Below are 27,504 nucleotides of genomic sequence, written 5' to 3' on the forward strand. Positions count from 1 at the left end.
GGTGCTTGGTACATTAAATCCCTCACTGGCATCAGTGTGGATTTAATGTGCTGAGCAGTTTGATACCAAACTTCTCAGTCTTCAGTGCTGCCATTATGGTGCTGTGGAGTTCGTGTTTGACAAGCTCCCAGCACCATGTACTCTTAAATGGCAGCACTGCACTTACAGGGCCCAGGAATGGACCTGGGTACTGTAGGGGCACAGGGCTCCTGCCTCTGTGCCCACACCACTGGCATAGGGCACCCAGCTAGAGGGGTGGCTGATGTATGCCAGGGCAGTGTAGGTTGTGGGCATGACACACAGGGATGTGTGCCATGTCGTCTCTCTGTTTTGTCTTGTACCCAGACACTCAGCCTGCCAGGGCAGTGTGTGTGTGTTAGGGTACAGGGCCTCTAAGGGTGGCACAATGAGTGCTGCAGCCCTTAGAGGCCTTCCCTGGTCACAAGACCCTGGGTACCTAGGGTACCACTTACCAGGGGCTGACATGTGGCCAGGGTTTGCCAATTCGTTTTTTAGGTTTTTGTTTAGGGAAGGAACATAGGCCATGGGCACCTGATTGGCAGGAGTCCAGGGCACACTCAGTCAAAGTACATTCAGCAATTCAGCAAAAAGTGGGGGCATACCATGCAAGAAAGATGGCACTTTCTCACAGTCCCCTCTCCCTCATTAGTCCCCACTCTCTCTTTTTTCGTCCATCTGTCTCCTGCTCCTCTCACTGGGTCGCATTTTGCTTTCGACAGCCTGTCCTCTCTCCACGCACTTGTGCCTTCTCTCTCGTTTTCATTCGCCTCCTTCCCCCTCACTATGATCTGCTTATCTTTTCAGCAGTCGCCCCCTCTCCCATACTCGCCCCTGCCACCCTTCCACAAACTCGGCGGCTCGGTGGGTTAATGCACCTGCTGGAGCGCGCACGAGGGGAGTGCAGCTATATATAGACAAGGACACACACAGTGCGGCCGTTGACACGGTTGGGTGGAAAGGAGGGAGGGGAAGCTTATCGCAGGTTTGGCAAGTACATAGATGGTCTCCGACAAAATACATTTCAGGACCTGTTTGTATTTCAACACAAAAAACACAGATATTTTAAAACTAGTGAAGTGTTGCAAGGTCCCTTAAATCGTGGAAAAAAAAATCAAAATTGGGACAGTGCATTTCGAGACCAACTTGCGCCCGACCAGTAAAAGAGAGCGACAACTCAGTGGGTTCATGCGCTGCCATCTCGAACCGTATGGTCATGGAATTAATTGATTCATAAACCACTAGCCTTGGGACGCCTCAAGGCGCTTTCGGCAGACGAGTGGGCAGTCGTGGGTAGTGAAAGAGGCACGTTTTGAATGCCCGCAATGGTGCCTTCTGCTCTAGTGGTACTCGGCGTTGTCTTCCAAGCCTCCTAAAATCAGACCACCACGGGAAATGGTTAATCTCTCAGGCGCCCTTTGCTGTTGGAAATGAGAGGATGTGGTATAACGACCAGAGCTGCCACTTTGGACCTGTGGAACCGAGTTCGAGTCTCGGCGTTGGCTCAACATCCTGTGATCCTGGGCAAATCACTTAATCGTCCCATTCCTATATATGTGTGTCTTTCTGTAACGTAACTGGTGCTCATGTAGAGCGCTACCCCGGGTCGAGTTTGCGCTACATAAAAACTGCAAAAAGAAATTCAAGTCGACCTGTTACATATGGTTTCCATTGGACACAGTTGCTTCCTGGCTTTAGGGTGCTTGGGGCAAGTGCTCGACTACTGTGGAGGAGTCCCAGTCGTACCTTGTAATTTGTTTGTGGCACATGGTAGTGTGTGTCGGGTTTTTAATTCGAAGAGCACAGGCATATGGTCAAATGTACATATAAATGCTGTAGCTGAAACAAGTTGTAAATTGTCCGGCTGATTTTTCCTCCAGGGATGCCCCATATTAGACAAACGGAACACAAGTGACGCCGCAGTGGCCTGTGATCTTTTGAGAACACAGTATTGACCGACTAGAGAAATGAGGCAGCGCGGTGGGTTGACGTGCCGAGTGGCATGTCACAGATATTAGCCATCAGCGATAGGCTCAGTGATTTGGGCAGAAGTAATAACTGTTGCTCATAGTGCCACAGAGCCATAAGCATGTGAAATAAAGAAGCAAGCTATATATATATTTAAACGTTAACCATGGACAGATGTATAGTGAAAAGTGGAAATGTGTGGAAACAATATCCCCCACCTGTGAAAAAAAAACAAAGAGCGTGTGCTCACCTAATGTAAAAGGGGAGACTCCACCCAGTATCCGAGCCAGTGTGTCATAGACCCCAATAAAGGAAAATAATGCCCCCACCATCTGCGGTTTTGGGGCGCTGCACATTAAATGCCCCGCGCTACGATCAATGCTTGAATGCAGATGCTCACGTACCAACCTAGAATATTCAAAAGTAAACTATTGCCTCCGTCGCTGCCTTAAAACAAAGCACATGGTTTATTTCTCGTTTGCCTCACGACCGTGATAACAGGCAGGCTGGTACTGCCGCCGCTCATTCCTTGCACGGTTTGCCTCTGCTTCGCTGTAATGATAATGTGCTGAATGATGGGGCGAGAGGTTGCCGACTGCCTGCTGCTCACTAGCTTCCATTCCCACAGTTGCCTCTTTGTTGCCAAGCATTAAAAATGCAATAGGTCTCGCCTTTCATTAAGTTAAAGGCATTTGCTTTGCTATACAATACCATTAGCAAAGCAAATGGCTTTAACTTAATCAAAGGCGAGAACCATTGCATTTTCAATGCTTGTTCAGCTCTGCCACTTGTTCCCAAAGCAACTTATGCTTTATTGTGCAACCTTTTGAGTCTTTAAACCCATTCTGACCCCAGTAGTGAAGATATTCTTTGTATTACTGGACACATTAAAATGAATTGCACACAATAAGTGTGGGGAAATCTCGATCCGTATTTTTTAGTGCCAGTTTCAGGGCTTTTAGCTCTGCCTGCTAAGCTGTGCAATCTCCTAGAGACTGTGTCTGCGTATTGCTAGAACGGAACTTGGTGTCCCGCATACGTCCTTTTACAATCGCACAAGCTGTGCTGTATTGCTGTTTACTTGCTGTGGCAGGCTGAGCAGATCCATCAGTGTAAATAATGTATTCATACTGATCCAGAGACATTATTTCATTTGGGAGAGGATATTCTTGTTCGTACTGCAGAAATGCTTTAGTTTTTAATGTAGAAACAATTTTGTAATCTACATCTGTTGCAGTGAGAGAATTAGCCCATTGTATCCATCGTGGATGCAGTGCTTTTGCATTTGGAATGCTAGCTTTTGTAACAGCCCCTAAGGCCAGTACTGGAGTCACAACAATTATTTGTTTCCCCTGTGCCAGTGCTTTTTCTCTCACTACCAATATTTCAAAACACTAGAGCGACCCTTCTGCCCCTGTGAACTGGGTATTAGCTATATTGCTTTCAACAATTGTTCACGAGGAACTCATTCTTAAGAAATTTAACTTGAGCAAGTGTATGTTCTTGCAAGGATTCAATCGTGAAATGAGTTAAGTATAGGATAAAAAAATCTAATCTGGACTTCTAGTTTCATTCAATATTTACAAGATCAGGACAGTATTAGCCCACAAAGTTTAACTGGTTTCACTCACTTCATCCGAAATGAGTAATACAGTTATTCATGTATAAACCGGATTTTTACAAAACAAAGTTTTTTTTAATAAAAAAAAAGAAAATTACGCACATTATGTATATGTACACTACAGAACATTTTTCATATATTTGTGACAAATGTGAGTGACCCCAGTCAAGTGACCATAACCAAAGTGTTATTTTAAAAAAGTGACTTTATTTACAAGAGGTTATTGGAATAAAAGGATGTCTTTAGATACTGAATCAGTTTTCAGATTCGTTTTCTAGTGCTTAAAGAGCAACCTTATTTATTGTCGATGATGTTTCGACCCAGCTGAAGATAATAGGGTCTCTTCAGGACAGGTGTTGCCTGGGGACTCAAGACAGTCAATAGATGTGTCTAGCGTAGGCTCAATGTTCAACGTCTTGCCAAGGGGCAAAAATGACCTAAATATCCGATTATATCAAGGTGGGTGTCCAAGAGCGGTCAGTGTTCTTGTGGCAACCTCAACTATATCATCTCCATGGTAGAAGTGAAGTGATACCTAATCAGCTCATTATAATGGTAATTCAATTCACAGTGACTGCAGGGGAGTCTGATTTGCTAAAATGATACCCGATAGCAAGCTACAATAGTGTTACAGCCTGTATCTGTATCTGCATTGAACGGGACAGTCCGAGTGAGATTAAAATTGGAGTCCCAAAAAGTACGGGATGTTCCATAACAACTCACTGCAGATGTGGCCGAGCAGGGTGTCGTGACCGGATTATTTGGTCCGAAAGCCAAAAGGAGAATCCCTTTGTGGATACGCCAGAGAAGACAATGTTCTGTGCAAACTCTTTCTCTCACTACAGCTGTTGTACTACTGTTAGAATCTTTTCCGTGGATGCAAAGCGCATCTCAGCATTTGTGTACAAATGAGATTTGTATGCAATTGGTACTGTTTCGCCTTCATTGAAGGCCAGGTATGTGTATCCTGATTGACCCGCTATTACACGGATCACTAAATTCGTAGTGTCTACACGTGTGTGTCAGTGTTTGGAAGCTATCATGTCAGCTTGTAAAGACCGTAGGATTTCTGTTTGTTCCTATGTCCAATGGTGAACTGAAAAATCAGGTCTAATTAAATCGTAGAATGGTTTTACTTTTTCTGCGTAATCTAAAATGTATGTTCTGCCAAAATTTAGGAATCCTAAAATGGGTTGTGAGACTTTGGAGATTGGAGCAGGGCACAGTTTTTTAAAAAGTTAGCTGCTAAGCTTTATCCTTCATTTGAAAGCTCATAATCCAAAAATAGGACATTGAGAAGTTATATTTGTAGCCCTCCGATGCAAACCCCAAAATTATGTTGTTCACCCTTGCCAAATGTTCCAATGGTTAATCGTCTATCAGATAAATATCCTCTACATAGGACAATGCCTCCTCATCAAAATTTTGAAGTAACTCTGATACTCTTGCTGAGAACAACCCCGGGCTATTCTTATACCCCTGGGGCAGTTGACAGAATCGATGCTGAGAGCCTAGGGCTGACATTGCTGTCAAATATTTGCTCTCATGTGCTATATTTGGCTATATTTTGACAAAAGGATCCATTTGAGACGTCTAGTGTTGTTTTGTATTTCTTCCGCACAATGTTATTCATTAATGCGACACTGTGTGCATTCTGTACTGAAAATGTCTTTGTACATGTGTTCAAATGCCTGTAGTGTAAAACTAGACAATATGAATTAACAATGTGTCAACATTTGGATGCGGTGTGTAAGCCGCTAGGACCGGCCAAGTTACTCCGTCTCTGCCGAGCAGACCGAGTTTCACTTTTTCTGTGTTGTGTGGAAGGGCGCCTTTATACCAGTTTATATGCTCCTGGTAACTGAGTGGAACTTCAATGTCCTCGTACGGACAGTATTTTTCTGGTGTTTCATCCGGAGTGTAGGAATGAAATGTTTTTGTGCGTGTGTCTGCAGGTGGGAATTTGATCCATGAATAGAATACCTCTGTCCTGAATAACTTGTGTACCTCATTCACGAATGCTATAGTCCCACCTAATGTTGGGACTCCATAGTCTGCTAGTTTTAAAGTAAGTGTGTACCTGACATTTTCTGAAATGTTTATAGCACCTTCCTGCTCCCCATCGCCCGCTGCATTCACATGTAATGCTGGCACAGCGTTCTCCTCGACAGACATTGTTGAAAGAGTTTCAAGGAAAATGAGATAAGGTTTATGCACAATAGGGTACTATAATCCTTCAAGCTTGAGTAAACCTACAACCAATACATAGGATATGCCTACTCAGCTGCAGCAAATGTTTCCCTTCCCACTCCAGACAACTCTGGGTAGATGTGAGTAGGGATCTCTGAGAAAAGCACGACTGAAAAACTCAGATTTGACCATTACATAAGAACCAAACCAAGTTGGCGGTGCCATGTTGTGTAGTTCCCATAAATCTATATAGGATCTGCACGTTTAGACAACATAAACTGTGGGATTGGTGTCCAGACTGATTACAGACACACCCCCCAGATATGTTCGCCTGGATACCAGCTAGCGCACAGTGCCACTATGTGCCCCTCTTACCAAGGAGTGAATAGTTTCTGGCAACTATCGAACATGACAACCCTGTCCCCTCAGGGAACGTGGAAACAGTACAGTATTTTTCGCTCAGTCATTCGTGCTCACTTCATCTCAGGGAGGTACACATAATAAACAATGGGGACGTTTTCAATAAGCCTTTATTGAACCAGCATAATTCTAGTGTAAAATACGTTTCCTGCAACAACAAAAAGACAGAAACAGATGTAAACTGTTATAAGCACCAATAGAATAAATAGATGGTAGAATTCTACCATAGTGCTAAAACAATAGATATATGCAGGTATAGACATGACAGTAATAATGTGTACTCCTACGACGCTCACCCTAACTAGATGTACCTAAATGTACCTAGCATGTATGTAGGTGTATAGCCAAGAATCCCCCTAGGATAGAGCCAATCCCATTACCTGATGTGAGACAACAAAGGACCCTGTCTTGTTCTCGAGATGGACACCCCACGGAGTATCTGCATGCAGGAACCTCAGTGTCTCATGTCAGCATGGAAGTCTTTCTCCTCTGCCTGCCCCAGCAAAGATGTGGTTCTTATATACCCAAAAGGTACCGTCAGGGGTTCTACCTTGCTGTGCCATGTCGGCCGAGGATGACGGTCGTGCTGAACCTTATACACAGTTAAAATGCAGAAGATAATAATCCTGCTGTGATTCTGAGAATCCTCATGCATAATAAATTAGGCTGGTTTTCAGGGAAAACCACACAACATTAATGCAGCACCCAACTAGGTAAAAGATCATGTAGTACAATGGCAGGGTAAATGTAGGTAAAAGGTTAGGAGACCACCCAGGCCTATATTGGGGTACATTGCGAATCATAACAGTGGTCAACAAAAGTTTCCTTGGCATGTGGGGGTTGTGGTTTTGTCTGGTTACTCAAAGATCTCTTAACAAACATGTTTATATCACTGAACTATTGTGCATTGATTTTAAATTGGACACTTGCATGTTGCACATGTAGCTCAGCTGCAGGCACATATTAGCCCTCTAGGCTTTTTTATGATAATTTAAAGCTGCAATGACAGATTACTCACAAGAGTCTCCAGCAAAACAACACGAAAAGCTATAAGGAAGGAGTACTTTTTTTCCAGGGAAATAGTCCCACTAGCAGGAATGTTCATAGTTATAACAACATTCCCAATTGCCAAATACTTCCTCCCTCATCAGTAAAGATCTCAGCATAGGAAATTTTGAAGCTGAAATTTCCGTTTTCATTGGCTGACCCTGCACAGGTTGATACCTTCTAGTTGGCCATTCTGGAATTGTTCAGGAAGGCTTCAGTGCCCCATAGGCCATTCACGAAACTTAATTTTGTTCCTTCAGTTTGGTGACTCCAGCAGAATGCTGAAGGCAACTCTGAGCTTAGAACAAGTTCTCAAAGCTGCTCGCTCAGCATTCGTCGTCGAAAGGAATCTCTAAATTAATCGAAGCACAAACATATCAATATTGGAGATCCATGGGAAGCTATGAAACAAGACTTCTGAAACAAGACTTCTGAGGGAACTCCATTCCATTCTGAGACACCACAATCAGTCTCCTGAACCTGCCTGTGCTGATGATGCAGATTTCCGAGAACTCCCAACCGACTCACTGATGACAGTGCAATGAGGACTTGTTCCTGCAGTTTTGTGACTTCAGCTGCTCAGATCTCCAGCCCTTCCCCCTCTGTGACCCTGCTGTTTCTGGTTCCAAGAAGTTTCCAGACCCTTCGCTGATAAGTCTGCACTGCTTACTATGTCGACTCAGCTGTCACCTTCAGAGCTAACTTCAGGGCTGTTGTTAAAGCTTTTGAAGGTGGCTCAGCTTATCCCAGTGTCAAAAGACAAGGTTAAGTCGTGTTTTGATGACAACCGCTTGGTACAGCATCTTAGTTTGGACCAGAGATTTGCCCAGATGGAAGAACTCTTTGGGTCTGCTACTCATAGAAGCCAGGAGGGTTTTTAAACTGACTTGCATAGTTCATAACGCCGTTCATATTGGAACTCTAAATTAATTGAAGCACAAACATATTAATATTGGAGATCCGTAGGAAGCTATGAAACAAGACTTCTAAGGTAAATCTCCCAAATTATGGAATTCCATCCCCAGACACAATCAGCCCACATGATTTAAAAATTATTGGAATTCCCTCCTATTTCAGTGGCACTTCCAGCTTTAACTTCTCTCCTGAACCTGCCTCTGCTGGTTATGCAGATTTCCGAGGCCTCCCGACCGACCCACTGATGACACTGCAATGTGGACTTTTCTGCGCAGACTTTCTCTAAAATTGCACTATCATCTTTGTTCCCAACTGATTTATATATCTCTCACTCTTTTTGTATCTGCTTTTCACCCTGGCACCCTTCTGCAAAACACATTGCTACTCGTTTGTGGTCGGATATGCTCCGATTCCTTTGCCAGGCCAAATGAAGACTATTGATGTAGAAGAAGATGACTTGGAGGCTGATAACCTCTTCCTTTCTTGTAAAACTGATACTAGCTTATATCTGGATTTTCAAAATGCAAGCTACTTCTTGAGAAAGGAGGTTTCTTCTGACCCTTCTTCAGAAGGAGTCTCTTTGTTAGCCATGGTGGTACGAAAAGCAGCAGAAGGTATGGAACTGACTCTGTGGAGGATAAATCTAGCAATTTGATGGAGGTCTTATGACTCTCCTCTACAGTTGCTGAGCCTTTGATTCCCACAAACAAGACACCTCTTAAACCTGCTCTGGTTGTTTGGGAAAAGCTAATCTGTGGCCCAGCAGTCCACTCTCAAAGAGCCAGATGACACCCTCTGTATTTGACCCGAAGTTCTTAATGTCACACCAGAAAGTTTTGTGACAAAAGTTTCTGCCTTTCATTTCAATCCAAATGCCTTTCCCATGACCTCTCCAGACCGAGTCCATTTTGTAAGCTGTCCAGACAGAGAGCTTAGAAAATGGATTCTGTGATGTACAGTCAACAATGTTTTGGACTCCGTCAATCTTGGCACACAGTCTTAACATTTGCCATTCTCAATGCTACCTTTGAGTTTAACAGAGTTTTATGCCAGGGTTTTGATCCAGATCCCTTCACATGCAGTATCTTGCAATAAAAGAACGCTGGAACTCCTTTGGTTCCCACTGTACACCGTAGGCCTGTGATGTAAACGTTGGAAGGATGAGTTGAAGGCAGGCTTAGAATGTTGATATCTGACTTGCACTCAGAAGAATAAAGACGTGTACAACTACTCCTGTGTGGGGTGTGGTTATTTGCGAGTACTTCGGCTAGCAAGACGCTACAACTGGCGACAAGATAGGGGATACGAAGCCCGTACACTGAAAGCACTCTACCAGAGATTTTGCCATGGTCCAACAAACTGCTCGTGTGTACCATGTGTGCCGCAGTCGTAGTGCAGAAGCAACGCTGGCACCGGTAGAGACTCAGCACAACGCCAGCCTGGATAAAACACTTGAAAATAAAGAAAGCGACATTGAAAGTCTACATGTTGTGAACAGGAACTGATTGAAAAGGCCGCAAATTAAAAGGTATTGCGCCATTATGCAAATTGATGCCACACGCTATATGTAGTAAAAACGCCAAAGGCAGATGCAACCAAATTTCGACAGCAGGGCACAAGTCAAACTGAAATTAATGTGCTATGAAACAGATACTAACCAGGTGTTTGTGAAGAAACATTTCAGCATTTAGCTGACCAAATATCATAAAGCTATCTGCTTTCATGGACATCGTAGTGTACAAAGATTTATTTACTTACAGCAACCACTAACGACTCCTCATGCGACAATGTGCTGTGGAACGGCCACAGAAAGAGGGTCAGGGGTTGTGCTAGGGGAGTTGCCCCTGTACGAAGCGGCATACCACCAAGGCTGCCAGGCAGGGGCTCAGAATAACTTCCTAAACCACCATCAAGCAAAGAGCCCCGGTGGCGAGCAAGGGTGAGATTTAAGCTCCGATATTCGTTAGGGTTGTCTGCGAAGCCAGCACGTCACAAGGCTCTAGAGAGACTCTGCTTGATCCCGTTCCACTTGAAGCATCTACGAGACCACTACTCTCCACCAATGTATATACAGTTGATGCGGTCTTAAACCTGCCATCTGCATTTGATACTGCCAAAAACACAATATTGACAATAAATGGACTGCATGGATAGTGACTTTTGAAGATTTCATAGATGCAATAGATGAAAAAATGATAAAAAGATTATAAAGTATCTGAGAAACATGGCTAGTGAAGGAGTGAAAGAAGCCATGAAAAATATTCCACAAGTAGGTGAAGTGACGTACGTTCAAATCAAAACAGCCTTGAATGACAAATGTAATCCAGTGCCAAATGTGGGTTATGAAAGATAAATATTCAGTCAAGAGCGGCAGAGACTGGGGGAAACCATTGATTAGTTTGTTGGGAGACTGGATGTTCTGGTGAAGCACTGTAAATTCAATGAGTTTAACGAAGCTACCCACCTTAGAGTAATAGATGGATGTCTGTCAGATTAATTTCAACGATGAATGCTGAAGTAAACTCTGAGCTTGGAACATGTTCTCAAATCTGCTCGCGCTGAAGAGTATTCCGATCGTCATGTGACTAACATGGGGGCCAGAGGCACCCAAAGTGCGTCTGTCATAAGCATGAAAAGTAAGCGTAAGTACAAGGCCAAGGCGATGTCTCCACAGAACAAGAAAGTGTGTTACAGATGTGGACTGTCATTTCCACATGAAGATAAATGTCCCGCCATTGGACAGATGTGCATCGGCTGTGGTAAAGCAAACCATTTTGTGACGACTTGCAAGGTGACGAGAAAAGTAAGTGCATCAAAACTTGAAGACAAAATGTCCGACCAAACGCTACCTCAGCGATGTTCGTTGCGCTCCCACAAGGCTAAGCGGTCACACCAACTGAGGCAAATCGACACCAAACGAAGTTGATCGTCGTCTGAATCATCGATAAAGAGTTCATCAGTATCATTTTCCAGTGGAAGTGGCAATGACAATTGTGCAATGTCGATGTTTACTTCAAAAAGGTATGCACATCTGGGACCAGTCGAATGTGAGGAAAAATCCAAAGTGAAAAGAAATCAACACCAAAAATCACCTAAAACATTCAAACGTTGTCCGAAGATCACTCTAAGAATAAATGGGTGTTCAATATCTTTCATAATTGACAGTGGTGCATCGATGAATATCATGTTGGAAAAGAAGTATCAAGAACTGCCTCCATTACCATAAATTACAAACTAAACAAAAGTATACACATGGGCTGCTACACAGACCCTTAAATAGACTAGTTTCCTTTGTAGCTTCTATGAAATACAAGAAAAATGTGGTACAAATACCTATTCATGTACTTCAAGGAACAGCTTCAAGTACCTGGTTACTGAGTTTTAATACTGCTGCTAATTTGGTATTGATAATCAGTGAACTACAATATGAATACGCATCTTGAAATTGTAAGTTAATTCCAAACGATGAATATAAGGTTACACATAAATGAGGATGTTCGTCCTGTTGCTCCAAGACATAGACGAATTGCATTTCACTTGCAAGGTGCTGTTGAAAAGGAACCTAGGGCAGATGTACGACTGTAGAAATAGCGCCTTGCAAATTGCGAGTTTTTTGCGACTCGCAATTTGTGAGGCGCTATTTCCAATGTACAACAGTGTATCTCACACTGTTAGCGATTCCCAATGGGGTTGCACGTTGAGAGGCTCATGAATATTAATGAGCCTCTCGCAATTTGCGACCCCATTGGGAATGGCAGGCCCTCCCAGGTATGGTGGCCTGCTGGGCTCTGTAGACCACCATGTCTGGGACTGCTTTTAAATATAGCAGTTTATTAATGCAGCCCGTTTTCCTTATAGGAAAATGGGATGCATTAAAAAAAAATTTGTAAACGTTTTCGTTTCATTTTTAAGGGCATGCAGTGGTCCTGGGGACCACTGCCTGCCCTTAAAAAATATTTTCCCCTTCATTTGCGAAGGGGAAGGAGTCCCCTGGGGACCGCGTCCCTTTTGCGAGTGTTTTGCACCCGAAATTGCGGACGCAAAACATTCTTACAAAGGGTTGCACTCGCTATTAGGAAGGGAACGCCCCTTCCTAATAGCGAGTCGCAAAACCCTATTTTGCGAGTCGCAAAATAGGTTTTGTACATTCCCCATGCTGTTTTTGCATGTGCAAACGGGTTCGCAAACCTGTTTGTGCATAAAAAAATGGTCGTACATCTCGCCCCTGATTTGTTACTTAAACATGACATCCTTGAACGCTATACTGGTCCGACACCATGGGTTTCTTCCATTGTAGTAGTGCCTAAAAGAGACTGTGAAGGAGCTATACACATATGCATTGACATGCATCAGGCCAACAAGGCAATTGAGCGAGAGAGACACCCCGGTCCATGCAATGCTGATATTATTACTCAATTGAATTGTGCAAAGTTCTTCTCTCAACTCAACTTATATAAAGGATATCACAAATTGCAACTTAAAGAAAAATCCAGGTGCAGTCCAACCTTTTTTGCGCATATTGGTCTGTTTCGCTATATTTTGGTGTATCCTCTGCTGCAGAACCTTTACAAGGCATCATTCGACGTATCACACAGCCTGTGGTAAATGCATTTAGCTATACTGATGACGTATTGGTTTTCAGACCCACACAGCAAGTACATGAAAAAGCTTTCATGCAAGTATGTCGTTTGATGATCGATTCAGGCTTAACTCTGAATGCTGACAAATGTGAATTCCACAAGAAAAGTTTAAAATTTTGCAGTTGTCTACTGCAAATCCACCATAATACATTTCTATGTTGCGATCATTTCTTGGAATTGCCAGTTACTGTCAATGCACCGTAACGAGAACTACGAAAAAGAACGTGTCTTTTCATTGGTCACGTGAATGTGAGAAGAGTTTCCGAAAAATCAAGCAAGCCATTGAGAGTGCCACTGAAATGGCCTGCTTTGATCCCAAACTACATACAGAGGATGTAGTTGATGTTAGCCCTGTCGAGTTAGGCGCAGTCCTTGCACAGCACATCAGACAGCCAAATGCCCAGAAACATATTGTGGCATACGCCAGTAAAAGCCTATCACAAACAGAACGTGCTTACTTATAACCAGAGAAAGAAAGTGTGGTAGATGTCTGGGCTTGTGAATATATTGTACGGAAAGCCTTTCACATTAGGGAGTGTCCATCAAGCACTATTGATGATATTTGGCAATCCAAAAGCCAAAATGCCTCTAGAACTGAACATTGGGTTTGAGGTTACAAGAATACAACTATACAGTTCTTCATTGTCCAGGGAAAGATCAGAATCCTACTGATTATTTTTCAAGAGTGCCATTACAATGACCTCGTACCTTATCTAAGACAGTGTAGGCCTGCATCAATTATACTGTGAAATCGAGCACACCAGCTTCCATATTTTTAGCACAAATTGTCATTGCCACAAGCCAAGATAGTGACATGTTAAGGTTAAAAGACATTTTTGCTCATCAATCATGGAACCAGCACTCCTGACTTTTCACTAACAACAGTGAGTATTTGAAGTTAAAAAATGTAGGAGATGAAGTTTCAATGACTCAAGAAGGCCTCATTCTTGTACTGGGGTGAATGTATGACATTGTTCTGCATTCTGTCCATCAATAGTTCTTTTTGTATTTGTCACCCCGAGTGGGACGGGTATGCTCAGACATGAGTCCCGTGCTCTCCATGCCACTGGAATCAAGCTATCCTGGCTGAAGAGGGGTGACACCCCGAAACCGGTCCTAGGATGCTTGGTTCCAGTCCAGGGAGGACCTGGCCTGGCAGTTCGGGCTGGACTGTTCCCATTGGGCACAGGGTCAAGACTGATTTGCATATGGCTGGGTCCAAACTGGAATGGCATGATGAGCAAAAAAACGATGGATTTAGGCCCAGATCTCTGTACTGGGGTGAATGTATGACATTGTTCTGCATTCTGTCCATCAATAGTTCTTTTTGCATTTGTCACCCCGAGTGGGACGGGTATGCTCAGACGTGAGCCCCGTGCTCTCCATGCCACTGGAATCAAGCTATCCTGGCTGAAGAGGAGTGAATCCCCGAAACCGGTCCTTGGATGCTTGTTTCCAGTCCAGGGAGGACTTGGCCTGGCAGTTCAGGCTTGACTGTTCCCATTGGGCACAGGGTCAAGACTGATTTGCATATGGCTGGGTCCAAACTGGAATGGCATGGTGAGCAAAAAAACGATGGATTTAGGCCCAGATCTCTGGACTGGGGTGAATGTATGACATTGTTCTGCATTCTGTCCATCTATAGTTCTTTTCAGGTCTCGCCTGACCCAGCGCATGCGCTGGTCTGGCGAGACTTTTAGTAGGTGAGTTTTCAAAGTGCTACTGGCTGGCTTAGCGCTTGCGTTCACGCGAGTGTGCACACGCGCAGCCGCTATCTGTCTTTCATGGTTCATTAGCACCACTCGGCCGCACGTCTTGTGGCTCCTGCCATGTCTGCTTTTGACCCTCGCGCGCACCACTCGGCCGCACGTCTTGTTTTGTTTATGTTCTTTTGTACAAGAACACTTTTTTTTTTCTGACTTAAGTGGCATCTGCCATCTTGGGTTAGTGTATTAAAAAATAAGGAAGAAAACAGTTGCTTCATCGCGCCTTTTTTTTTTTTTTTGCTTTTTGAGTCGACTCATTGCATTGGCAAAGCCAGTACCTCCAAAAGGCGAGACCTAAAAATGTTCAATCGTACGCAGTTAGCGGTGACAATTAGTCAAGTCACATTTCGTACCTTTGTTACAGTCTTTTGTGGCGATGCTGCCATGTTGGATCTTATTAATAACAGTTTCTTCTAAAAAGATTTTTTTTTATTTTAAAACACAGCCCCTGATGCTGAAAGCAGAGGACGAGCCCAACGCTCGTTTTCTGCGTAGTGTTTAAGGGCTTCTGATTTCAGCCCCTGACTGATTTAAAACGGTATCTCCACGATTTCCTTTATCCTCTCACAACCCTCCCCTTCTCCACATGCCGCCTCTTTCCTTGCTCTGTCTTTCCAAACTCACCTTTTCCGTTCTCGTTTTTCCTTACCCCTCACACATATTGCAGTCCGTGCCCATTTCTGTTCACCTCAGCACTCTCTCTCTCTCTCTCTCTCTCTCTCACTCACTCACTCACTCACTCACTCACTCACTCACTCACTCACTCACTCACTCACTCACTCACTCACTCACTCACTCTCTCTCTCTCTCTCTCTCTCTCTCTCTCTCTCTCTCTCTCTCTCTCTCTCTCTCTCTCTCTCTCTCTCTCTCTCTCTCTCTCTCTCTCTCTCTCTCTCTCTCTCTCTCTCTCTCTCCCTTCCACTCTCTCTCTCTCTCTCTCTCACTCACTCCCTCCCACTCTCTCTCTCCTCCCTCCCTCACTCTCCCTGCCACACTCTCTCTCTCCCTCCCACTCTCACTCTCTCCCTCCCACTCTCACTCTCTCTCTCCACCACTCACGCCTCTTCCCTTGCCACATTCATCCTCCTTGTCACCTTTCTCTCTCTAGCGCTCTCCTCCCAGTTGCCCTAAGTCCAGCCTGCTTTTTTACTGCACCCCCTCTCTTCTGAGTGAATAATTGAATAATTTATGGTGCATTTTGTCTTGCTGCTCTCATTATGCTCTGATGAGGGAGGGTTGAGCCCATGATGTGCCTGGACCGGAAGCATACGCTCTAAGACTGTCCACACAGCCCCAAGACCAGACTGTACAGCTCTCCATCTTGGTTATTTTAGCGCTGCAGTGCCGCCCGTTATTTATTCCAGCACTTCCATGTGCAAAATTGTCCTGCATTGCTGTACTGTAATGCGCTGCAGTGTTTTCTTGCAGTGCAGCACTTCCATACATCACCTTGGTTTACATTGTGGCCATTTTACCTCACATATGTCCGTAGTGACTGGGTCTAGTTGTAGGCCGGCAGAGGATCACACAGGAACAGTCTCTTGGAATCAAGGTAATAAGGTCATGGCAAAGGGAATCTTTTATTTCCTTATGAGTTACCTTGCCTTGAAGTCACAGTTGTTTGGTTCCATCCTACGTGAATATTTCCAATTTTTTTTATCTTGGAACATTGACACATTTTCAAATGGTTGTCTGTGGTCCAGTGTTCTATTGTATTTTCAGACGTACTCTGAGAGTAGTTCAGCACACTGTTACGTCTTCTGCATGCAAGCCTCAGTAGGACATATACTTCCGGTATTGTTAACGGCCTTCTGGAAAATAACAGAACAGAGCAGTTGTTTTAAGCTGCTTCAGTGAGTTTAGGTCAGCGTCAGACAAACGTGGAAGAGTTTTATCGAGAGACTCTCCAAAGCAATAGGGAGGAAATACGGTGCACTCGGAAGCAGCAGAAGTTTTAGTGAAGATATAAAACATGCAAGAAAAAGAGAGGCTGATGGTCTTAAGCATGCAAGAGTCTTAGAACCACATCTGAAGGGGACAAAGGATGGGCTGACGGGTCTACGAGGATTAGCAGTAGAACTGGGGTGGCTCCGGCCCATGTGGTCTGCAACCGGGCTATGTGCAGCAGCCCTGAGGAACCTACGGACTACTGAATGATACTGGTGGGAAGTTCAGCCAGCATTGAAGGTGGGAGCAGAGAAAGCCTGCCTGCAACCGTTGGAGACCGCATTGAGGAAGGCGTGAGGGGCACCGATACGGCTGAACTACAATGGGAAAAGACAAAGCAAATGCAGGGAACCAAAGCAATACCATAACCCAATACTCACAGCCCCGCGTCCCGAGCAGAGTGTCACACAACACACACAGGCAATGGAGAGTGCCTCAGAGCCGTCGAGTGTGGAGATCATAGCAGCAATACAAGGAACACATAGAGATGGACCTCCTTTGTGAGGACCTCCGTAAGATGTCCGAGAAAGTCACGGTGCAGAACAGAGGATTGACGATATCACTCAGAAGGTTAGCACCTTAGAGGACCAAGTCATGAAGCTAACAGCCATAACAAAAACACTAGAAGATAGGGCAGAGGATGCCGAAGGCAGGTCGCGATGGAACATCTTGCGCCTCTTGGGATTCCTGTAGAGAGGGAAGGGAGCGTCGACGGAGTCCTTTGCGGAGGGTTGTATATGTAATACCTTGAGACCCAAGCAACTGTCCCCAATGCACACAGCGTTAGTGAGATGCCCCCCTCCTGGGGTGCCACAGTGAGCCATAATTGCACACATTTTCAACTTCCGCAATAGAGACTGTATCCTCAGAACCGCAAGAGAAGTTGGCGCCCTAACATTTGGGAATCACAACATCTCGATTTTCCCAGATTGCACACGTAAAGTGCAGGCCCAGCAGATGTCCTTCGTGGAAGAAAAGCAGAAACTTAGGGCAATGGAGCTGCAATATATGGTAATGTTCCATGCTAAACTTCGAGTGGTGACGCAGGGAAAAACCCACTATTTTGAAGGGCATGAGGAGGTATGGACATAGCTAAAAACCTGGGATAAGTTGATCAGAGGACTGCCCAGAAACTAAAAGGAGGGGTATGATAGGCTGTTAATTGGAGTCTGTCTCCTGAGAAAATGCCTGGAGAGAGCACGGAGATCGAAGTAGATGGTTCACTGATCACGGTGCAGTAGGGGGATGACGATGTCCGCGCTGAGCTAGGTTGCAGCGCGGACACTTTGGCCACTGGGACATCGAAACTGCTGACGTTAAAACAGGTTGGCTGAGCCCAGGCTGCAACCTTAATACTGCGTGGGAGCAGGCGGCGGTGCCTATGACACGGGAGAGTGCCTCAAACCAGTACGGGGGAACATTTGTGAGTAATACGACAATTGTTGGTTAAAGGTAACTGAAGTGGCAAACATCGCTGAGAACTTGCCGGAGATATGGGTAGGGCAGCTGAGGTACCCGAGCCATGTTAAGCGTGGGGGTGCCAGCTGAATCTATTGCCTCTGCACAATGAGGAGGAACTTAGTTTGACGTTGGTTGTTGTGTAAGTTAACTGAGAGGGAATGGGGTGCCATGGGTACTTGGTGCCCAGGTAGGTGGGCAATCATCAACGTTCTTGTTCTTCAAGTGTGATTGTCCAGGGTGGGATGTGGTGGGTGGGTTATTTGATGCCTCTTGTTTCCTTTCTGCAGTGTGGTGCATATCACGTTGGGCAGAACGGGCCGGAGCAATGGGAGCCAGACAGGTGCAGTGTACTCCATGCCGGGAGGGCACACCGCATGGCAAAGGAAATAGGATGTCTAATGCATCATTATGGCACAACGCTTTAAGGTAATTTCATGGAATGTTAGAGGCTTGTGCACCTAAGTAAAGAGGTACAGAATATACTCCTATTTGAGACGCATGGGGGTGAGTATAGCCTGCTTGCAGAAAACGCACCTCTAGAGGACGAAGCCCTGAATTTAAAGAGAACATTGAGGGGACAGCTATATATTTCCACATTTTCCTCCTACGCCCGGGGGGCGGGGGTGGCGATATGGGGGGCACCTGGGACTCTATTCCGTCTGGTTTATTCAGAGGCGGAACCACAGGGCAGGTATGTTCTAATGCAGGTGGTGTGGGATGGTACTGATTTGACTATACTAATATATATGCGCCTAATGTTGATGACAGGTAATTTTTCCCCCGCTTGCAAACTCTGATCACTGATAACATGATAGATAGACTGCTTTTGGTTGGTGGTTCTAACTGCGTGCTGGACGCTAATAGGGACCGATCACCTCTGCGCGCCATGACCAAGCCAGGCATGGTGGGTACACTCAATGATGCCATGCAATATTTGGGCTGGATGGAGGGAATGTTACCCGAGGCACAAGGAATATTCATGTTATTCGGCAACTAAGGACACCTATAGTAGGCTGGATAGAGCACTGGGCACTGCATACATACAGGCGGAGATACATAAAGTGGGTTATATGGGCAGGTATTTTTCGGACCACTCTCTGTTGTTACTGGAGTGTGGGGGGGATGCAGGCAGAGCAGGCGTACAGATATTGGCGGTTACAAACAAATATCTTGACGGATGCACCTTTTCGACAGGAGTTGGCTCCCAAAATCACTGGTTACATAAACAGAATCTGGGGCACAGCTACCAGTCAGGACATGGAATGGAAAGTGCTTAAGGCTGTTGTGAGAGGGCAATGCATGAGCAAGACCTGTGGTGTTCGATAACAGCTGCAGTCTGAACTGAAAGATCTGACATTGGAACTCACAGAGGTTCAGAGGCAGGGAGGGTCTAGTCAGGAAGGAGAGGGTGCAGCGCTGTGCCTTAGGAGACAGTTAGAACACACGTGGGACAGATTAGAGAAATTTAAAAGGAGGGAGTATTGGCAGAGGCTGCATAGAGAGTGGGATATACCTAGCTAAATGCTGGCATGGCTACTCCAGCAAGAGGCGGTCAGAGACACCATTGTAATGCTACGTAGACAGGATGGAACAATAGCCACTACCCAGAGACTTATTAATGACACGCTTAGAGATCATCTCCAAGAGGTATACATAGGGGGCACGGAGCTGATAGGGACTGAAATAATGGAGTATTTGGAGGGAGCGGGGCTTCCCTGTTTGGCTGCACTGGCTAGAGAAGATATTGAAGCTGACATTACCTTGAGGAAATTAAAGAGGCCTAAACAGGGGAAAGACACCTGGGAGCGATGGATACCCTGTAGAGTTTTATCAGACAAACATGGAGCAGCTGGCTGGACTGCTGTTGGAGGTGTATACTGAAGCCGGGCAGAAGGGAGTGATTCCTCAAATTGTTAGGGGGTGAGGTGATCTGTATGGTGCCTAAACCCAGCAGTGATGCGACGGTCCACTTACCATGCTAAACGTGGATTTTAAGGTGCTATGCAAGATACTAGCAGGTAGGCTGACAGCAGCTGTGGGGGCATTAGTGCATGAGGACCAGTGCAGATTATTCCGGGATGGAGCAAGGCCCTTAACTTGTGCTGGCTGGCACATGTTATGCATGTGGTGAAAGACAGGCCAGAAGAGCTGGCTCTCCTATCAGTAGATATCACAAAAGCATTTGACACGGTCGAATGAAACTATCTACAGCAGATACTGCACCACACAGGCTTGGGCCAAAATGTTGCCACTGGGTCAGGGTACTGTATACCTCCTCAAGGGTACAGGTACATAGCGGAGGCATCATGTAAGAGGATTGGGAGGTTCGGAGGGTTATGAGGCAGGGCTGCCCGCTTTCTCTGCTATTGTTTGCACTTTCAATAGAACCCCTAGCAGCCTCACTTAGGAAGGAATGCAAGATGATGGAGTGAGAGTGGGAGAGAGGACACACCTGATCTCTCTGTATGTCGATGACGTGATATTTTACCTGAGGCAGCTGGCGGAAACGGTTCCCAGCTCTTGCAACGTCTGGAGCGGTTTAGGGGAATCGCCGAGCTTCATGTGACTAAACGCAAAACGCTGCTGTTCCCCTTGTGAGTTTTGGGGGGGGGAGGTTTGTGACCCAATTGCTACAAGTGGGTCTGCGCTGGGAGGTGTCGTCCTTTAGATATCTGGGTATTGTAGTTGGCCATAGCTTGGAGGATCAAGAACACCTCAGAATGAGTCCATTGTTGACGAGCTTGACCAGGTCTGGAATGCGTTGCCGCTTTCTGCTATGGGGAGGGTGGCCCTTGCTAAGATGGTATTCCTACTGAGGTGTCTGTATGTCGTCCAGAATGTATTGTACACGCTTCCCTGCAGCCTATTTCGAAAATTAGACAGTCTCTTGACATTGCTGGTGTGGGCGGCAAGGAGGAGCAGGGTTGGACTTTCACAGCTTAAACGTGACCCCAGGGACGGAGGACTGGGCCTTCCGGGCCTAGAGCTGTATTACAATGCCTCCAAGTTGCAATTCATGGCACAGTTGGTGACAGGGAAAGATAACGTGGATTAGAGACTGCTGAGAGGCATGCATGGATGGTATGCTCTCCTTGATGGAGCTACTCATGCTTGGTAGGAGAGTCCCTACAGGAACCCCATACCTTATACACCAAACGGCGGGGATATGGGAACGAGTCATAAAGAGGGTACTTAAAAAATCACCCTTTGCTAGAGATTTAGATGTTTGGACGCCGCCTCCGTTCGCCAAGATATGACAGTGGCACGCTGGAGGGAGGGCGACTGCGTCACACTGGGAGCTTTATATCCGGGGGGCACATGCCTGACATTTGAGGAAGCACACGAGGCATTTGTTGTGGGACGGGGTCAGTTCCTCCAACACGCAAAAATAATGCTCACGGCAAGGAAAATATGGACAGACTTTCCGAACACCCCGAGGGAAACTGCTACCCTACAATTAGTGTTAACAGCAGGCGCTATGAGGCACATGGTTACCTTCCTATACAAGACACTACAGGAAGATCGGGGCAGAGGGAGAGCCCTTCTAGGCATGTGTGGGAGGATGATTTAGGGGCCCCCTTAGAGGACGCAGTTTGGAGTGCGACATATGGACTAGTTCGAAAAGTGTCTTGCAACACCCTTTTAGACTGACCCATTTCAACTACTTGCACCGTACGTACCGAAAACTGAACAAACATAGCAGGATATATGTGGGGAGTGGAGCAGTGTGTCCCAGATGTGGTGTGGATGGTACACCGTTTCTTCATATGGCATAGAATGCCATTCAGTACTGCAATATTGACGGATGGTAGAAGAACAAATGAGGAAGATACCTGGACTGATCCAAGTAGCCCCCGCACAGGTGTGCCTGCTGGGTATTGTTAAGAAACCAGGGGGGTAAGATGCGTTGGAAGTATCTCAGTTGGCATTGGTTTTGGCAAAGCGGAGAGTGGCCATCGGATGGATGAGCCCAAGAAAACCATCTATAGAACTATGGCATAAAGAAGTGATAGAATGGGCTCAGGCGGAGGAGGTGTATATGAAAAGAGTCCATAGAGACGATGGGCTGGAGGAGGATTTGACAGAATGGGAAGCCCTCATGGTTAATACGTCCCGAGAAGTTGGGAAGAATGGAGCTGACGTTGAGGGGGGTGAAATCTCACAGGAAAAAGATACACAAGATGTATAGCTCAGCGCACTCTGACATGTACCTGCTGATGGCGCATGGACAATAATTTGTTTAGAAGCGTAACTGGATGAGAACCACTCGACATGGATCTGATGCTAGGGCTAACTGGGAAAATATACAGCTATCAAATGGCCTTGGAGGACGCTCATTGGGGGTTTGTAAGAGCACTGTACTTAACGTTGGGGGGAAGTTTGCCTTGTTTTCTTCTGTTTATGATTATAAGATGCAAGCTTTTGTAGAAAGAAAGTGGTACACAGATGTTTACATACCATGTGACTATGTAATGCTGTGTAGAACGAAATGTAATAAAAAAGATTGCACAAGTAAAAAAAAATCAATACCAATGACCTGTGTATTATCCCTACTGATGCCAGTAATCAAGGTCTAGGTGCTGTTTTAATGCATAGAAGGAGAAAAAGGTGCAATATACATGTAGTGTTTGTTTCTAGAGCTTTACAGGGTGCCACGTCCACCTATTCCACTATAGAGAAGGAAGCAATGGGTTTCTGGTGGGGGCGCATAATATTTCAAAACCTTTGTATGGGGGAACAAATGTATTCTCAGAACAGACCATAAGCCACTAGTGGACTTGTTTACCACCAGGGGAGGAGGTAGGGCATAACCCCGAATTGCCAAAAATCAATACAGATTACAGGAGTTCCAATACAATATATAGTATGTTCCTGGTGTGAAAAGGTTTGCGGCGGATTGTCGGTATAGATTACCTTTGATCGATGCTCCTGACCAATTTGAAAGTATCTATGATCTGATGATGGTATATGCAACCAGTTATGTTGGTGTAGTCTTGAAAGGTACTTTATTTGAAGAAGGGTGGAAGAGAGCACTAAAGGACGATTGTGTATTACAAGAAGTTTTGAATAATGTTGAATTATATTTTTCCTTTCTTTGCTTAACATTATTGTGCATACGTTTGAAAGTTTCTTGGTTCCATACATGTACTTTAGTGTTTGATCATTGCTCTTGTTAGGTCTTGCCTAGCGACGCAGCGCATGCGCTGCTCACCATGGCGAGATCTATTGTTGTTGGGACAGGACGTCCACGTGTGCAGAGGACAGGAGTTGTGCACGCGTACGCAGAGCTCCTGCCCCGCGCTGTCACGGTACCAGCTTGTTTTTATTTTCTCGGGGAAGAACACTCTCCAAACAGCACTAATGGAAGTGAGGCTTGCACACCTCTCTTGGTTTGTAAAATGTAAGGCAGGTATTTACTGAGGCCACATTTCTTTCATGGGTAATCGTCCGCCCACTGTTTGAGAAGGACTAAGCGGCCAGCGGATGCCAGCCTTCAGTGAAGTAGAAATTAAGAGACAACATGGAGATTTAAAAAAAAGATGTTGTTCTGTTCATGGCTGGATCAATTACAGTTTTTGTACCTAAGACATACATTTTCATTTCGGCTTCCAGACTTCAGTTTGCGTTCGCCCGCTTCAGGGACACCGCGCTGTTTAATTTCTTTTTTTAACTTTAATAATCATTTTCTGAGCCATTTGTCTGGTAAAAACTGACGTGTATTTGTAGTTTTAGCACTGCCAGCCACCCCCACACCCCGTCTTTAATTGTGAAGTTGATACTTTTGTTCCAAAGTCGAAAACTGGCGATCGCCAGTAAGGGCAAATTTCTCCTTGGCGCAATATGAATAACGAAGCGGCTCACAAATATGCTTTCATACCAAAAAACCGAGAATGCGACACTTCATAATTATTTGAATAAGTATAAACAATCCTTGCACTCCAGGGATCCCTCTGGCAGCTGGAGACCGCTGACCTTGAAGTGCGCATGGGCCCCCAGGATGGCCACTTTTACAGTTTATTTTTGTAACCACCAACCCCACAACCGAGTGCGCAGCCGAACTCAGCAGGGGCAAGTGTTTACGAGCTGGGCGCTGGCGAGGACTGCAGGTGGTGTAGACAGCTGTGTCCTGCAGGAGGGATTGGCAGAAGGAGACAAGCTCTTCCCTGCTCGGACCAGGCAGCTGGAGGGCAAGGCAGCAGAGTGCTGCAGGGATGGGTGCTGGGCTCGGGGCAGAGACTGGCATTGAACAGCAGGGTGTTATCCATACTGTCCTGTTAACATGCTCGCTTATATGTGGACACGCGCATATTCACATGAAAATACAATAGCCGCAGATTAATCTTACACATGTATCTATTGACTGTTCAGTTTACTTGCTTGTGTGCAGAATAAAACCATCAAATTTGCATTAACAACTGGCACCAGTGAGCTCAAAGCAAGGCATTCTAGAAGTAGGGGATAAAAATGCAGTTAGCTGCACAAAAAGAGGGGGAGTGTGGGGGCAGTAGGCATGACCTACAAGAAAGAAGGGGCGGGCATCTGGCTACTATAAGCGTGGCTAGCTGGGCAAAGGCAAGAGCCAAACACCAAATGGAGGCACTACGAACTACGTGTAATTAGCTGACAAGCACAAGGCCACAGATAAACCCGTGTACTTTGGTACAGCGGATGCTTTGTTGCAACATTCTCCTGCTCCACCAGATGAGCCTCAAATGTAAGCTCAAAACGTGCCTGATGAGTTCACGAATGAAGCTGCATATCTCAGGCAATCCTCGATTTGATAATCGACCAGCACCATCTTGGGTGGATTAAGAGGCCCTAAGAGTCAAAACTACCCAACACGAGAAGTTTCTTTCATCAGAACTTCTCGGGCTCAGAAACACGCCTCATTTGCAGTGGCGACCCCAGCGTTCAGCTTTCATCCTCTGGAGATAAGCTCTAAACCCATCCTGGTCAAATTCCATCTGTACCACCTCCACCTGGAGTAAAACCGACTCGTTTCTCCCCTACTGTATTTGCTACCAACTGTTCACTCAATTCCTATGTTGGCTTTTATTGCTGCAGCATAACCATGTTTCTTCTTAAACTCTGCTCCTCTTTGCTATTCCTATTGTATTGTACTTCAGATAAGTTCCAGATAATGTGTCCTAACACCCCAGTGGTGCAGGTTCGCTACAAAAGAACATGTTTCACAAGTAAAACTATCTTGGAAGACTGACCTGTCAGTACCAGCACTTCTTAGGCTGAGATGTAAAGTGTACAGGAGGTTTGCTGCCATGGGTGGAAGTGTTTCCATAAGTGAAACCAAACAGGTGCAGTGAAAGCACATACAAGTTGGGGTATTATGAAGATTGTAGATAGCTTTGGTAGGTAGACAGGACATTACACACGAGTCTGACACACATGGTTAAAAGTAAAATAAACTAATAACGTAGAGAGGTTACATTTCAAGAAAAGACCCTTTAGTGTCTGCTTCTTTCTAGGGTGTGCACCCAAGATGTGGAACTCCTTATTGTACGTAGGCAAGCCAGAGAATTTATGAAAGGAGCAGATGCTGCAAAAAAAGCATTTGCATTACAATAAGTCTCTCGCGTGCGAGAGTTTACAATATTAGCCCACCTTTCAATAGTCGAGAATTTAAAGACTTTCTAAATCGCCTCAATCTAAAGCATAAAAAAGCACTCTTTTTGGGCCCCAGGCCAATGGTCTGGTAGAACGGTTTATGAGTACGCCAAAGAAAACTTCAGCGTGCTGCATTTGTGAAGCTCAACCTCAAAGCTGTTTTGAACACAACTCTTTGAGCTTCCCGTTCGACCCCCTCACTCAACGACTTGGGAAAGCCCTGCAACAATCATGTTTGGAAGAGCCATTACGACCAAGCTGCCCCAATGGACCAACCTCAGGTCCAAGAATGCGTAAGATATTCACACTACAGACTTTGGCCTCAAACATACGTTGAAAATATGTGCTGACCTATGACGTCATGCAAGAGATATCACTTTTACAAGAGCAAATCAAATGCTTGTCAGACAACACAGAAAAATAAAATCCTTTTGAGGATGAACCCTTTACTATCATTAACACCAAAGGACACATGGTGACTGCCCAAATGTCCTGAGAAGTCCCTTACAAGAGATCCCTCTCATTTTCAACATGTGGCCCATCGCTCACCAAACATCGATGTCAATGTGGAGACTGTGTGCCGACAGACTGTTGATAACTCTGTGTCTACCAATGATTCCACCTCACCTGTGCAGATCACTGACACTTCGACTGCCAGTTCCTGGTTTCTAGTGACTTGATCAGGACGAATGATTCAGGAACCACAACACTTAAGTGAAGAATTATAATTGCTTTGTACCTATGTATTTATTCATGTAGTTATTTGGATATTTATATATCTCTTTTTGAAAGGTTGTAACTTTTTATTTAACAAAGCAGGAGATGTAGTGTCTTGTAATTAAAGAACGATACAACTGTTCTGGTTCCACACTGTCCACCATACGCCTGTGAGGTAAGTGTTGGAGAGATGGGTTGAAGGCAGGCTTAGAATGCTGAGTTCTGACTTACATGCAGCGGAATATAGATGTGTACAACTACTCTCTCTGTGTGACATGGTTATTGGTGAGTACTTGGGCTGACAGGACGCTACAACATTCTTACGTTTGCCCCTTCTCAATGCTTCCATTAAGTTTAACAGAGTTTTGTGCCAGGGTTTGTGATCCAGAACCCCTCACATCTCACTCCTGTGAACTGTGGACTCTTGACTTTGAGACATCTTCTAATTCATTGGCTAAATCCTGGATGTCCAAGAGGTTACCTGTTGAGTGAAAATGATTTAGGATGTTGAAATGCCAGGGTTAAATTTTGAAAGTACACTTCTACTAGGTGCATTCCGTGCTATAAGTTGCGATTTCTTTTGGTGAAATATGTGTACCTGCACCTTCAGACAATGCTTTGCCTCAGAATTGTGACCTGAGTACAGAGAGCTGGGGAAAGAATGAAAATAGAGTGGGTAAACACAGAGTTGGGCAGAATAAAGGGATCTAGTGGAAGAACATGAAGGATAATACCTAGAGAGTGAGAAAAGAAGAGAAGATAATCTAAAGAGTACCGGCGGAGAGGGTACTAAGAATATTCATCCTCATGCTACTTATGTCTGGGTGAAGCCATACATATCCAGAGCCTTCAAGACTGGAAATAAACAGCCTGGATTGCAACCCGGGTATCAGAAGTTAGGTAGCAGGTACAAAGGCAACCAGATGACAGCAGATAAAGTGATCGCAGAGGGTGCAGGTGAGGCGATAATTGGGAGAGAAAACTGCACATGGCACAACATTACAGCTGCTCTGTGCAGGAAGGGACATGCTCAGTCTATGCAGCTAGTGTAGTCAGTCCTTGTCTACCAATGCAGCAATATGGTGATGATGAGGAGGAAGAGGCAGTAGAGAATTCACATGGGACAGATGAGAGTAGAGAGGCATGGGGGACAGAAGAAAACTACCACCAC

At 45.2% G+C, this 27,504-nt stretch overlaps 1 protein-coding gene across 2 annotated transcripts in view; it reads left to right on the forward strand.

Moving 5' to 3' along the window:
* LOC146858992 (schlafen family member 13-like) overlaps positions 1–27,504 on the forward strand; it is a 259,943-nt gene that overhangs the window by 15,503 nt on the left and 216,936 nt on the right. The window contains exon 1 of one of the 2 annotated variants that reach the window (XM_085649637.1): positions 18,316–18,419. The exons of the other annotated variant lie outside the window; for it this stretch is intronic. Within the exon in view, the coding sequence (XP_085505763.1) occupies positions 18,319–18,419 (101 nt within the window). The 5' untranslated portion in view covers positions 18,316–18,318. Of the gene's footprint in view, positions 1–18,315; positions 18,420–27,504 lie in introns of those variants that run through there. 2 annotated transcript variants of the gene reach the window in all.

This window comes from Triturus cristatus, chromosome 3_2, assembly GCF_964204655.1.
Source record: "Triturus cristatus chromosome 3_2, aTriCri1.1, whole genome shotgun sequence".
Lineage (NCBI taxonomy): Eukaryota > Metazoa > Chordata > Amphibia > Caudata > Salamandridae > Triturus > Triturus cristatus.